The sequence below is a fragment of the Podarcis gaigeae genome (assembly GCF_964106915.1).
Source record: "Podarcis gaigeae genome assembly, chromosome: 17".
Classification (NCBI taxonomy): Eukaryota; Metazoa; Chordata; class Lepidosauria; order Squamata; family Lacertidae; genus Podarcis; species Podarcis gaigeae.
Genome location: NC_139694.1, coordinates 39,763,819 through 39,778,060, shown reverse-complemented (window position 1 = coordinate 39,778,060; position 14,242 = coordinate 39,763,819). Strand labels below are relative to the sequence as shown.

Below are 14,242 nucleotides of genomic sequence, written 5' to 3'. Positions count from 1 at the left end.
CTCCTCAACCCTACTCCCCAATTCTGAAGATGATAATAGGGTTGGAAGAATGTATTACAAAGGACATCCACAGAAAACAAGTAAATGTGAAAAGCAGGATGGGATTTCTTTGGAAGAATGCACTAGCAGATTTAGGCCCGATAGGCGATTCAGAAATAAGTTCTAAAGGCTGCACTATTATTCACACTTTCAAGGAAATAAGCCCCGCTGAACACAATGGGACTCACTTCAGGACATCCCCCCCACATGACCCCTTTCAGAGTAGCCCAGGCTTCTTTGCTCAAGCCACCCAGCAACATTGCTTACCAGAGACTCCAATACTACAGCAGGACACACACCCAACCATTTCCTCACCCTGCCCCCAAAGCTCACCTACTATGACCCTTGCAAAGGTACGATCTTCAGCACCATCTTCAGAGTAAACCATGCTGACAAATGCCCGATTGGCAGCTGGCTTCCCTACAGGGGCTCCATGGATCAGGTCTCGCAACGTCTTTACTCTCAGATTGCTGGTTTTCTCGCCAAGCACAAAGCTGATGGCATCCATGAGGTTTGACTTGCCTGGATGGAGGACAACAAAATAAACCATGATGCATTTTAGCAAAAGTGCCATATGGCTTTCCCTCAGGGTGTCATATGAGCTTTCACTTCCTGGGCCCTAAAACCATTGTAGCACATGCCACAACCCTGTAACCTGTGAAGATTGCCTCTGAGCATATACAAATTTATTTCTTGCTTTGAATGCCTCTTCTGATCTGGGATGGGCACCCCATGATTTGAACCTCTCTCTAAAAAAAAGCACTCCCCTTTCCTGACAAATATCACCACTAAGAATGTCCTCAGCCCTGCCGCTTAACGCTGTCCCTTCTCAATTTTCACACAGTTTGGGGGGAGTGCCTTCCCAGCTATTTAAACCCCAAACTTTCATAACCAAGTTGCTTCTCATTAATGCCTTCCCTCTACCTGCACCATTATTTTGAAGAAAAAACCCCAGTTGGTCGGGTTTGTCTTCTCAGCAACTGCATGACGGGGGGGGGGGGGGTCCTGCAGGTGCGCCTGTCAGCAGGCGACACCTGGTTCCAAACAGACAAAAGAAAAAGCGACCCCCCAACATTTCGCCCCAAATGTGAAAAACTCTCTCAAAGCGGCGTATCCGAGAGACTAGTCCTTCACAGCTGACAGAAACGCGCGAGCCAAGTTGGCGCCCCCAAGGCGGAGGCATCCCTCCCCGGACGGCGACTCGCCAGGCCTTCCCCTCGCGGGACGGAAGGGCGCCGCCGCCGCCGCCGCCCCAGCCCAGCCCCGACCCCGCTCCTCCGCCGCCCCGCCCCGCCCGCGCACCGGATCCGTTGGGCCCGATGATGGCCGTGAAGCGCCGGAAGGGCCCGATGATTTGCCGCCCCTTGTACGATTTGAAATTCTCGATCTCGATCAGCTTGAGGAAGCCCATTTCGGCTGCGGGGGAGGGCGGGGCAGAGACGCGAGGGATCTCCGGGCCCGGCAGGGACACGGGCCAACGCCGCCCCGGCCAGAACCTCAAGGCCCCGCGCCGGACCTCGCCAGGCCCCTCCGCCACCACCAGAACGCGAGCGCGGAAACCTCGCGAGGACTCGGCGCCCAGCCCGCTCCAAATCCGCGCGTCCCGCCTCCTTCGGAAAGCCGGCAGCTGATAGGGCGCTGTGGCCCGTCGGGGTTTGCATACGTGGCTCCTCCCTCTTCCCAGGGCGCTCCCGCCCTGCCGGCCCTTTTCTTTTGGCTGATAGGTTCCTCCGCTTCTCAATTTGCATAAATCGACGCGGAATTCAGAACAGGCTGGCTTGTTGGCATGGCAACCAGGAGGCCGCAAACTTCCGGAGGGAGAAGGTGAGAGCGGGACAGCGGTTGGGAGGTCCAGGGCGCGACTTGATATGATATGACATGCGCACACACGCCGCATACCCTCCAGCACTTCACTGATCAAAATAGAGACATCCTAAGGAAAAGCAGGACATTCTGGGATCAAATCGCCAACCTTCCGATCAGCAAGCCCTAGGCTTAGTGGTTTAGACCACACCGCCACCCGCGTCCCTTATTGGTACCTAAAGTGGACCCCAAATAGTCCCTCCATTCCCCACCAGGGAGGAAGGGGAAAGTGAATTGTTTTCAACATTTTGCTTTGTTGGGGGATTGAAATAAAGGCAGTCTTGTGTTAGAACACTGGAGAAGACAGCAATCACCAGATCACCTTTAGGAAACCTCTGGCTTATAAGGTTGTTTCCTCCAGTGGCGTAGTGTGGGTTGTCAGCACCCGGGGCAAGGCAAGTAATTTGCACCCCCTAACCCGTGGATTTGCGCCCCCTAACCCTAACCCCCAGATGTTGCACCCGGTGTGGCCAGCCCCCCCTGCACCCCCCACGCTACGCCACTGGTTTCCTCCAAACCACAAAATGTGGGAAGTAGAGATATGGTCTTCCATGGGGAACTTGATCATGCAGGCAATCCCTGCCACAATCAGCTTTGCCAGTCATATGCTCAATGCTTGAGAAGCACTGAGCAGAGGCCTTGCAAAGTGCTTCGCACTGAAGTTTCAACGCAACTAGCTGACTGCCGTGCGCTTGGGAAACGCTTCCCAAGTACTTTGACAGGTGGACAGAGCAACCCACCTGTCAAGCTTGGTCCATGAGGTGGGGACAGATAATAATCTGGCCCGCCTGGCTGAAAAGGTTTCCCAGCGCTGAACTAGGCAGATCTGATGGAGAAAAGCTTATTCCATGCTTACCCAAGACCTATCTGCAAATTGTTCCAGAATAGAGAGACAGGCCTAGGTATCTATTCCCACCACTCAGATAAGATTAGTTAGCAATGGGATGGAGCTGGGTCTGCTTTAAAAACTTAAAAACTTAAATCTCTCTTCCTCAGTTACAGGTGCAAAGATGTATAAAGTGGACATCCAGCCAGATATAAAAGAGGCAGCTGCCATTGAAGCCCGCAGGAACCGGGAGAAGCAAAGACAGAGCCGCATCTTTAATGCTCGCTATCGCACGATGGGGGTGAGACATGGAGGGCTTATAGAGCCATGCTTTTGGAGGAGGACTGCCTTGATTTCAAAGTTCTGGGAAGGACTCCTTAACTATCCCTCAGAACTGAGATACCTGTAGGAAGTAATCCCTGTGCACAGACATCTTAACCTGAACACTCCTTTCTAAATTTACTCAGCTTTCAGCTTGTCAGCTTGTTCAGTGAGACACAGCAAGAGGTCATTTATTGGGGATGTGGGCTAGGCTTTGGGCAGTTAACATGCTGCCTTCTAGATGTTTTGAACTTCAACTCCCTTCATCCCTAATTGCTATGCTGGCTGGAGATAATGGGAGTTGTAGTCCAAAAATATTAAGGGCATCTGGACTATACATTAATCACTTTGAGAGAGCCAGTGTGGTACAGTGGTTAGTGTCAGACTAGGAACTGGTTCAAATCCCCACTTGGCCATGAAGCTCACTTAGGGACCTTGGCTACTCACTGCCTCTTAGCCTAACCTAACTCACAGGTTTGTTGTGGGGCTTAGTTGAGATGGGGGAGAACCATGAACCACCTTGAGCTCCTTAGAGAAAGAGGTGGGATATAAATGCAATAAATAATTGATTCATAGGAAGTGATTCATAAATACAAGAATAAACTCTCAGCAAAAAATCTCGTGAATAAGGTTCCAACTTCAGGGGTTGAAGTATTATGAGTGAAAGCAAGGACTGTTCATTTTCTGTAATTCCATTATTACAGGCATCATTTACAGATGACAAGTGTTCATCTCAGTGTTTCACGTAATAGATTACTCCTGATCACTCCTCAGGAGACCTATATTTCATGGTCTAGATGCTCAATGGTCGTATATTCTATATATGCAGGCCAAAAGCTTAAACCTTAAGCCTTAAAAGCATCAGATCTGTTAGAAAGATAGGATAATTGATAGCAAAGGGGACAGAGGCACTGAAGGCAGCTTACAGCAAAAAATAAAGCAAGTAAAAATATTGAAGCATAACCACACACAAAAAGCCAGGATAGCAGATAAAAAAATAACCAAAAGCAACAGAAAATTAGGTAAAACCAAACCCTATTCTGTTGCATCAGTTGGTGGTAGGACATGTAACAGGTCCTACCAAAGGAGCTGTGAGAACAGGCAGACTAATGTGGTAGCGGGTGGTCCTTCTTTATCCTAAGCCATTTGGGGCTTTAAATGTAAAAACAGCATTTTGACTTGAGCCCAGTAATGAACCAGAAATCAGCAAAGCTGGTACAGAAAGATAGAAGCCAAATAGCTCTGGTCAGCAGCTTCAAAGCTATATTCTAAACTAGCTGACATGAAATAGGAGAGCTTATGCCATTGCATCTTTCAGGTTCCTGCATGATCTTTGTTGTCTTTATTTGAGAGGGCAGCATGCAAAATCCTGCATTCTGTTTGCTTCTGAAACAGCCACATCCGATGCAGCAATTAACTTGTAATGTCACTTTTAAGGTGGATGTGGAAGGTTTGAAGACCCAGGTGGAAGAGCGAAAACTCAGAGAAATTGCAGAGAAACGACGTGATGAAGCTTTCGGTAAGTGTTTCTGCTCCATTTCTCTGTGAGGTCATTTATCTCACTTGTCTCCGGGCATTGGTCTGGGGCATGAGCAAGTCAGTTTCCCCAACAGTTAAATTCAAATGAAAGAAAGTGCAGGAGGTCGGGCAGAATGAAATGCATCAACCTCAGCAGGGTTTGCATTTTTAAAAATATATCCACTCTTTTGATCATATCAAACAGGCAGCTTCATAGTTTAATTTTAAATCTGGCAGCTTGAAACTACATCTTTCTTTAAGATCTGTTAATATTTTAAATTTAATCCTTGGTTTTTCCCCCGCCAGATAAATTTTGATAACCCTCTTTGCCATTATTTGAATTACCTCACATTACCAATAATCGGTATACAGTGGTACCTTGGGTTAAGTACTTAATTCATTCCGGATGTCTGTTCTTAATCTGAAACTGTTCTTAACCTGAAGCACCACTTTAGCTAATGCGGCCTCCTGCTGCTGCTGCACCGCCAGAGCACGATTTCTGTTCTCACCCTGAAGCAAAGTTCTTAACCCAAGGTACTATTTCTGGATTAGCGGAGTCTGTAACCTGAAGCGTATGTAACCTGAAGCATATGTAACCCGAGGTACCACTGTAATCTAAACTATAAACAGCATATTCAGTAATACATTTGTCTTAATAGCTGAAACTCTTCCTAATAGTGAGATTTTCATCCTTCCCCATCTTGCTAAGTCTTGTTTTACCTTGTTCCATACTTTAACAGTTATTCTGAAAAAGTGATGTGTTTTATTTGTTAACCCAATACTCAATATTTCACCCTTTTCTCCACTCTAATGTCCATTTAATCATCATCATCATTTTATTATTTATACCACTGCCACACTGGGCAGCTTACAGTACATATAAAAACATAGTAAAACCTCAAATATTCAAAACCTCCTGATACAGGGCTGCCTTCAGAGGTTTCTAAAAGTCAGATAGTTGTTCATTTCCTTAACAACAGATGACAGGGCATTCCACAGAGAGGGTGCCACTGCCGAGAAGGCCCTCTGCCTGGTTCCCTGTAACTTTACTTCTTGGAGTGAGGGAAGCAGCAGAAGACCCTCAGAGGAACTCAGTGTCCAAGCTGAATGATGGGGGTGGAGACGCTCCTTCAGGTATACAGGACCAATATTTTTAATTTTGCTTGGAAACGTACTGGGAGCCAGTGAAGATCCTTTAGGACCAGTGTTATATGGTCCTGGTGGCCACTCCCAGTCACCAGCCTAGCTGCCACATTCTATATTAGTTGTAATTTAAAGATCAGCACCAACACTTTGAATTATGCTTGGAAACATACTGGGAGGCAATGTTGGTCCTTCAGGACTGGTGTTATATGGTCAGGGCGGCCACATTCTGGATTAGTTGTAGTTTCCAGGTCACCTTCAAAGGTAGCCCCATGTAGAGCACATTGCAGTAGTCCAAGCAGGATATGCACCACTCTGGCGAGACAGTCTGCAGGCAGGTAGGGTGGTAGACAGCTGCCCTGGACACAGAATTGACCTACGCCTCCATGGACAGTTGTTAGTCCAAAATGACTCCCAGGCTACACACCTGGCCCTTCAGGGGCACAGTTACCCCATTCAGGACCCAGGAATCCCCCCGCCCACTCCCTGCCCCCCCAAACAGTACTTCTGTATTGTCAGGATTCAATCTGTTAGCTGCCATCCATCCTCCAACTGCCTCCAGGCATTCACACAGGACATTCACCACCTTCACTTATTCTGATTTGAAAGAGAGGTAGAGCTGGGTATCATCTGCTGTCAGGGACTGGGAAAAGGAGGAATAGTGGAGATCGCCTACCTATCCTGACCCTTCTAGGGAGGAGAAAGAGGAAGACAGTATCGATTTACAACAGGGGTTTGAGGGAGGTAGCAGCTCAGAGGCAGATGAGGGGGAAAGTTGGGAAATCATGGGAGAGCCAGAGCAACACCTGGCTGACACGCTGTCATTAGAAAACATTCCAGACCCTCCATCTCCCAGAACCCGGTGAGACTTACAGGTAGGAGAGCAAAGAACTCAAAGACAGAGGACACGTAGCAGCACCCAGAGAAGAGGTGATGATGTTGACGAATGAGGAAGTGGGAGAGATGGGGTGTGTGGAGATTCACTTGGGACAACACCATTATCCAAGAGGCTGGGTAGCCTCTCTCTGTAAAGATTGAAATAAAAAAGGACTGTTAGATACTTTCCCTTGTTTTTATACTTTCCTGGGCAACTAGCCAGGAGCCACTGACAGTATCTTGACATCTGCATACTGGTGAACACCCACCCAAATTCCCTGATGATCTCTCCCAGCGTTTTCATATAGATGATGAAAAGCATGGGGGGGGGGGGAGGACAGAGCCCTGAGGGACCTCACAAGTGAGAGCCCAGGAGTCTGAACATTCATCCCCTAACACCACTTCCTGGGCACGACCCAGGAGGTACTAGCGGAACCACTGTATAACAGTGCCCCCAGTTCCCAGCCCCTCTAGACCAGCGGTCCTCAACCTTTTTCAGCCGGGGGCCGGTTCACTATCCCTCAGTCCTTGTGAGGGGCTGGACTATATTTGGAAAAACATATGAATGAATTCCTATGCACACTGCACATATTGTATTTGTAGTACACACAAAAAACAGGAAAAAATAAAATATTTAAAATGAAGAATGATTTTAATCAACATAAAACTTATAAGTATTTCATTGGAAAGTTTGGGCCTGCTTTTAGCTAACAAGATAGTTAATATCTGAATGATGAATTATTGTACTGTCAGGTGTTAAACTCACTGGCATCAATTTTGGTATACCTGCAGAAATGTAGCCTGAACATGACTGTCTTCCTATGTTGGAACTCAGTGCGTGTTTCTTTTAACATGACACTGGATTTTCTGATGGTGCATCAAATTGATTCTGTGTCACACAGGTAAATTTTTGGTAAAGTTTTGGTAAATTTACACAAACTGATGTTCTAAATATGTTGAGCTCTAACCCGTGTTTGGTCTGATTCAGAAGAGTTTCCACCACCAGCACTCTAGACATCTCCACGATTGTTTCATCACCCTCAGCTCTGGGGAAAACCACAGGGCTGTCCAGGCTCCATGTAATCGGAGAGAGCACTTCAGAGCCAAACAGTCGATAGCCCTGATTAACTCCGCATTCCAGTGGGCCACCAGGCTGAGATGGCTGAGAGGCCATCAACATGGGATAAAACATCCCCTAGCACTCCTGTTCAAATCCATTAAGTGGCAGGGTTCATCTAAATCAGTCTTACCTCCCTGCGGAAGGGAAGGTTCGCAGAGAAGTCTAGTTGCACCAGGAAGTGATTCGACCATGACATTTCTATTTTTTCACTTTTACTTAGTGTCAAATCACCCACATTTCACAGAGGTGAACACCAGGTCTAAGGCATGTCTGTGGCTAGAACATGCACTCAGAAAACTGGGTCTTCCCAATAGGATGCCTGGTGTCAGCTAATTACTTCCAAAAATCACTGCAAGCCCCCCTCCCCGCCCACATGACCTGGGTTGCTGTCTGTATGAGAAACCTGGCAGACAAGCAGCGGCAGGAACAGGCCCACCTGCCATGTCCAACCAAGTCTCTGTTACAAATGCAAAGTCAATTCCTCTATCCACGATCAAGTCATGGATGGCCATAGTCTTGTGGATCATTGACCTGGCATTGCACAGCAACACCTTAAGGTCATGTGGATCTCCCTCGTTGATTCCGGTATCCTTCTGGTCATGACCTGACCCAGAGGCAGGGATAGCCTTCAAACAATGACTAAACCTGCCTCCCCAGTAATGACATGGTCTGGTCCTAGCATAACTCCTCCTCCTATCAGTGATCACTGAGATTGGGTGTACATCTACCCAGTGGAACCTGCCCCAGCCATTCTGTTAACTTGGGCCCACTCCCAGGCAGCCCTGCCCCCCCCTTAAAACAAAATAAGCAACTGGAAAAAAATACAGTACAATACAAGTAAAAACACTTTAAAACAACCCCAATACAAATAAAAACCCCATCCCCATTAAAATGATGACTTTAACACAAGGGGGCTGGCCCACGCCTTCATCCCACCCTCAAAGTGTGACACTCAAAGGGATGACCCCCCCCCCCAGCAACTGCCCCAGCAGCCATCCACCCCCCTCTCAGCAGCAGCAGCAGCAGCAGGAGTCCTCCGAGTGGGGGGAGATGGCAGTCCCCAAGGTAGGTGGAATGCAGGGCAAGCAGGCTTTGTAACGCTGCCCCAGCAGCAGGCTGATGCTCAACTGGAGCAGTAGCTCTTCCCACTGTGCCTGCCTGCCCAGGGACCTGGTCCCTGCAGAACTCTCTGCTATCCTCTTTGTTGCTGTAGCGGTAGCAGCAGTCCTCAGAGGAGGGGAGACAGCAGTCCCTCCCAAGACGGGACCCTCTTTCTCTTGATGTGTCAGATTTTTTGCTAGGATTTCAGTTTTGTCTTTGTTTATATAGAAAGGAACCAGGTCTCCAAATAGTTTTATCTCCCTTAATACTATCTTCATTTTATCCAAAGGATTATCAACAAATAATACCACATCATCTGCAAAAGCCCTAAGTTTGTATATCTGATGCCCAACTCGAACTCCAATTTCTTTGCTTTCTGCACATTTCCAAAATCAATATACCGTATTGGCCTGAATATAAGCCGATTGTATTTTTCCAAATTCCGGCCATGAAAAGTTAAAGTGCGGCTTATATTTGCGACCTTACTGCACGGCCCCCCCCCCCCGGAAGCAGCCCAGGAGCATGAGGCAAGGGCGCGCAGCTTGCCTGCCGCTCCCAAGCCTCCTCCTGGTGCTGGCTTGCTGAGGTAGTGCCAGGAGGCGGTAATGCCGGGAGGCGGCCTGCATCTGCAAATAAGCCTTGAATTTTAAAGGTGTGTCTCATTTGCGGGTGCGTCTAATATTTGGGCCAATACGGTAAACCATAATGGTGATAATGGACATCCTTGTCTGTTCCCTATATATCTCCAGGTTTGTCAGTCAGTTCTTTTTCTTGAGGCAGACAGCAACGACTAACAGCATCCTGTGCTGTTCTTATGCAGATGCAGATCGGGTGCAGTGTGACAAGATTGCACAAATGCTGGAAGAAGAGGAGCGCCAACGGAAAAAGCAGCTTCACCAGGCTGTCTTGGATTTTCGCGAGCGGGAGCAACAGCCCTCCATGCGCCGGGAGTGGGACATCCATGACCCAGGGGCGGCACGCAAAGGCCACCCAGCCCGCGTGAGTGATGATGACCCTCGCTGTGGCCCTTCTAGCATGCAGCGCTTTGCTGGTGAGGACCTGAATGCAAACGCTCGGCAAAAACTTCTAAAGGAGCAGAACAAACGCATCCTGGAGGAGCAGAGAAGTGAAAGGGAGAAGGACCTTGCTGACCGTAAATATGCTGGTATGTTCAGGATGGCGTGTGTGAAATGCCCTCGAGATCCTTTGCTTGGGGACACAGGAGTGCGAAGCTGGTGTTGTGTGGGAGGAGGCCAGGCAGCTGCTGTGGTTGACAAAGGAATGTGGAGAATAACATCTAGCTAGTCCCAGCATTGGCCCTGCCCAAGACACTCAAGTGCCTCAGGTGGAGGAAATCATTCTGCACACCCAGTTTCCCTGCAACGTACTTGGCCTCAGTTCTGGGTGAAAATGTAGAACTGCAAGCTTTATTTGTTTCCCTTAAGCTCTTCTTAAGACCGTTTGTATTACTCAGAAGTTGGAAATGAAAGAATTCTCCTGCCTTTTTTACAAGCATTTCCATGCTTTACTTTGCTATTTTTGTTTTTTTTAAAAAAAAAAAGATTTACCCAACTGGACTGATAAGTTGGAGGTGAATCTTTAAGAGCAGTCTTTCCCAAAGTGGGTGATACCACCCCTGGGGGGCACTGGAACGATTCAGAGGGGTGATAGCAGCCTCAGGTGCAATGTGGGGGGGGGGCACTGAATAAAAATAAGGGCACGGTGGGTATGTAATGACACTTACCGCCAGGTTGGGTGCTGTTGCATGATGGCGACAATGCCTCCCTTGGACCCAGTGGTCCTGCTGGAGGCGGGAGTTTTCCCAGGCTTGGGTGAACACTTTTCATCTTCACCCAGTCCTGGGAAACCTGCTTGCCTATTTACAACATCTTTATTTACTATGTTGTAGGGTGTAGGTAGAAATCAACACACACACACAATTTTGCGAACAATTTATCTCATTGCACTGGAAACATTTTCTTTCTTATCTTTATTGTGCCTGACACAGACCCCCCCTCCCTGATGCCAATCCATGGGTCCCATGTTAAGAACCCCTACTCTAGATAGAGGCATAGTAGCCAACTAACTCTCTGGTGTATGTTTCTTGGCCAGGTGTGTGCTAGTACTGTTCAAAAGTGAGCACAGACCGGCACAATCGGCACATATACGACCACGGATCCCCGTGCTATTTTTGGCACCACAAGGAAGCAGGGCAGGCTGGTGCATGCAGTATCTTGGAATGATTGGGAATTGCCTGTCCTACTATAGGGCTGATCACCTGCTTTGACATGGCCTTCTCATGTTCTGAGCTCAGTGGTACACTGTTAAGTTAGAGCACTGGCATGTCTAGTCAACAACAGGTGCTAATGTAAGCAGTGACCATGTTTCTCCTTGACCAGTCTTCCACTGTTGGAACTGGAGAAGGAAGTCATCACTTAACTTACTACCAGCATCACAAGCCCTACTGAAACAGTTAGTGTCTGTCTCCCATTCTGCTACTCTTATGCCATTCCAAATCTACTGCCTCACTTTGCCTTATGGGAGGATCAGGTGTGTGTGTACATAGCTTGACTGCATGCCAGAACACCTGCTTTCCTTGTAGACAGCCTGGAGGACAAAAAGAGGATAGAGCTGGACCTACGAGCCCTGGAACTGGCACGTTTGGAGGAAGAGTGTCGCAAGGCCAAAGCCATGGCAATAGCTGACTTTAATCGAGCCCAGGTACCATCTTCTTATATTAATTAGCTATTCATCTGCATCGTTCTTCAACCTCCAGATGTTTTGGACTCCCAACTTCCATCATCCCTGATCACTGGGCATGCTGACCAGGGCTAGTGGACGTTGTAGTGAACACATGTGGAGAGTACCAAGTTGGGAAAGGCTGGGATAGAAAGACATGAGCACAAGGCTTTAGATGCAACAGCACCCCCATCTACTCCTTTCCCAAAACAGGCTGCAGAGGTTGCTGAGCAGCAGCGTCTGGTCCAGCAGCGTGAGCAGGATAATAACTATGCAGAAATCTACAACCACCTGACAGGTGACCTCCTGACAGAAAACCCTGACATCGCCAAAAGCCTTGTGGGCCCACACCGTGTGATCACGGACCGCTGGAAGGGGATGACCTCTGCAGAAGTGGAGGCTGTGCGGAAAGCACAGCAGGAGCAGTGTAAGGAGAAGCAGGCAAGTGGCGGCATAGCTGATGCAGCAGCAAGAAAGCTTGTGAGTTACACAAGTTCCTTCGTAACTAATTCAACTAAGAGGATGTCCAGAAAATGGTGGGAATGTGCTGACATGGGCAATACAGATGTGTAGGTAGGTCTTTGCATAATATGCAAGGTGTGTGTACACTAGGTGGCACTGTCCAGAGCACAGTGGAGCTAAGTAACATGGAATGCTTTCCCTTGTAAGCATTAGAATGGTCCATTATGTAGGAGAGAAGAGAGCAGCAGGTACATTGGCCTAAGCACAGCCCTTATCTATGCATTTTAAGAGCATTTTCCTTATTGTGGGATTCAACTAAGTTACTGCATGCATGGAATGAGGGCCGCACATGCGGTGGGACCCCATCACCCCCTAAATCTGCTCTGGAGAGTTGGAGGAACCCCCAAAGTAGGTTTAGGGGGCACACAGGGGAAGGAGATGGGAAGTCCTGTTGTGCAAGCAGACCTTGTTCTGTGCACACCCACCCCACTTGGTTCTATGTTGAATTCCTCTGTTATGCTGGGGGGGGGGGGTTTACAAAATTTTGGATGGTGTTTCTTTCCCAGATGAAAGATCAGTCTTTATCTTTCCATCCTGGAATGTTACAAAGGTTCTGTTTCCCTCTCTCTCTATATATAAAATATAAATCACAGTTCAAAATACAAAATATAAATCACAGTTCAGCTTTTACATTGATTAACTCAAGAACACCTTACAGCAGCCCTGTAAGGGAGGACAGTACCAACTCCATATTAACATTTGAGGGGGTTAGGTAACGGTTGAGAGAACAGTGGCTTGTGAGTTTGTAGCAAGAGTAGAGATTTTACCCAGGGATGAAACAGTTTTCACTTCTATCAGCCGCATTATGCCTGAGCCTATTCTCTCCCACTCTATTAGAGGCTGCGGGAAGAAGAGCAGCAGAGGGAGGCTGAATGGGACCGGCAGCGGGAGTTGGCTGGCCGTGCCGCCATGGAGATGGAGCAGCAGGAGCAGAATTTCCGCCAGCAGCTGAGGAAGAGCCTGGATGCCTACAACCAGGATCTGGCGGATGCACAGAAGTCAAAGTGAGTAGGCCAAGGATGAAAGGTTCTTCCCTGCCCCCGGAAGGTGGAAATGAGGCAGCCTCCTCAGGTAGAGAATTGCAGGTACCCTGAAGGACAGGCTGAGCTTTGTCTAGAAGCACCACCACCTACGCTCAATGCCTTTCTTCCCCCTAATCCTTACTACTCTTTGTTGTGATCCAGAGGTGAGGGAGATGCATTAGGCACATATTCAGAGGCATTTTCATCTTTTCTTCCTAGGTTACGTCCTGCTACTGAAAACAGACGCCAAGGCTGACTCTTCCTTGGCACTAATGAAGTGACAAACATTTCCACTGAACACACTTCTGTTCTTTGTTTTACAGCTTACAGTATATGGAGAAAGAGGTCTACTCCAATGTACCCACAGCCCAGTACCACTTGCAGTTTAACACTAGCAGCCGCTGACTGAAGCATAACAAACCCAGTTCCAAATCTGGTTGGAATGAAGGCTTTGCGTTCAGTAAAGTATTTTTTGTTCAGTATTTACAAAGGGAGTCATCTGCTGGCTGTAATGTAGAATTACAAGGACAAAGCAACTGATGTTTGTTAGACCATAGTTTCCATGTTATTGCCTGAAGACCACTCCACGTGGATGTCTATACCAGTGTAAAATGTTGCTCAACCACATGGCAAGCTACTTTGCATAAATGTCTTACCATATGATTGTTAAGTTCCGTGTAGAGTGAATCGGCTTCCCTAATGTGTGAATGGGTCCTCGGAGAAGAGAATTAGAATTAGAATTAAACTACAAGAAAGAAGATTCCACCTAAACATTAGGAAGAACTTCCTGACAGTAAGAATCATAGAATCATAGAGTTGAAAGAGTCGAACAGCTGTCGAACAGCTCTTACTGTCAGGAAGTTCTTCCTAATGTTTAGGTGGAATCTTCTTTCTTGTAGTTTGGATCCATTGCTCCGTGTCCGCTTCTCTGGAGCAGCAGAAAACAAGCTTTCTCCCTCCTCTGTGTGACATCCTTTTATATATTTGAACATCGCTATCATATCACCCCTTAACCTCCTCTTCTCCAGGCTAAACATGCCCAGCTCCCTTAGCCGTTCCTCATAAGGCATCGTTTCCAGGCCTTTGACCATTTTGGTTGCCCTCCTCTGGACACGTTCCAGTTTGTCAGTGTCCTTCTTGAACTGTGGTGCC

The 14,242-nt window shown here is 47.8% G+C and overlaps 2 protein-coding genes across 6 annotated transcripts in view; one reads left to right on the top strand and one right to left on the bottom strand.

Moving 5' to 3' along the window:
* Positions 1–1,642, bottom strand: part of SMC1A (structural maintenance of chromosomes 1A) — a 35,075-nt gene extending 33,433 nt beyond the window's left edge. Inside the window, exons 1-2 of the mRNA XM_083718455.1 lie at positions 1,342–1,642; positions 373–561 (exon numbers count right to left, since the gene is read on the bottom strand). Coding sequence (XP_083574581.1) covers positions 373–561; positions 1,342–1,450 — 298 coding nt within the window. The 5' untranslated portion in view covers positions 1,451–1,642. The remainder of the gene's footprint in view (positions 1–372; positions 562–1,341) is intronic.
* Positions 1,643–1,730: 88 nt separating this feature from the next.
* Positions 1,731–13,760, top strand: RIBC1 (RIB43A domain with coiled-coils 1). Of its 5 annotated transcripts, none has more exons than XM_083719482.1 (8): positions 1,731–1,863; positions 2,905–3,029; positions 4,487–4,568; positions 9,628–9,972; positions 11,410–11,528; positions 11,760–12,026; positions 12,906–13,072; positions 13,414–13,760. In XM_083719482.1, the coding sequence occupies exons 2-8, from the start codon at positions 2,913–2,915 to the stop codon at positions 13,493–13,495; spliced, it is 1,179 nt and encodes a 392-aa protein (XP_083575608.1). In that variant the 5' UTR covers positions 1,731–1,863; positions 2,905–2,912; the 3' UTR covers positions 13,496–13,760. The 5 variants fall into 5 exon arrangements, with proteins under 5 accessions (XP_083575608.1, XP_083575609.1, XP_083575607.1 ...); XM_083719483.1 differs by having other exon boundaries at positions 1,739–1,863; positions 2,899–3,029; positions 11,760–11,987; XM_083719481.1 differs by having other exon boundaries at positions 1,739–1,863; positions 2,899–3,029.
* Positions 13,761–14,242: the final 482 nt, after the last annotated feature.

What these genes read in the sequence shown, in the direction of transcription:
- RIBC1 (XM_083719482.1), top strand. Translation starts at nt 2,913, where the DNA reads ATGTATAAAGTGGACATCCAGCCAGATATAAAAGAGGCAGCTGCCATT. An exon ending in ACGACGTGATGAAGCTTTCG is followed by an intron (nt 4,569 to 9,627) that starts GTAAGTGTTTCT and finishes GTTCTTATGCAG; the next exon opens with ATGCAGATCGGGTGCAGTGT. An exon ending in ATGCAGCAGCAAGAAAGCTT is followed by an intron (nt 12,027 to 12,905) that starts GTGAGTTACACA and finishes CCACTCTATTAG; the next exon opens with AGGCTGCGGGAAGAAGAGCA.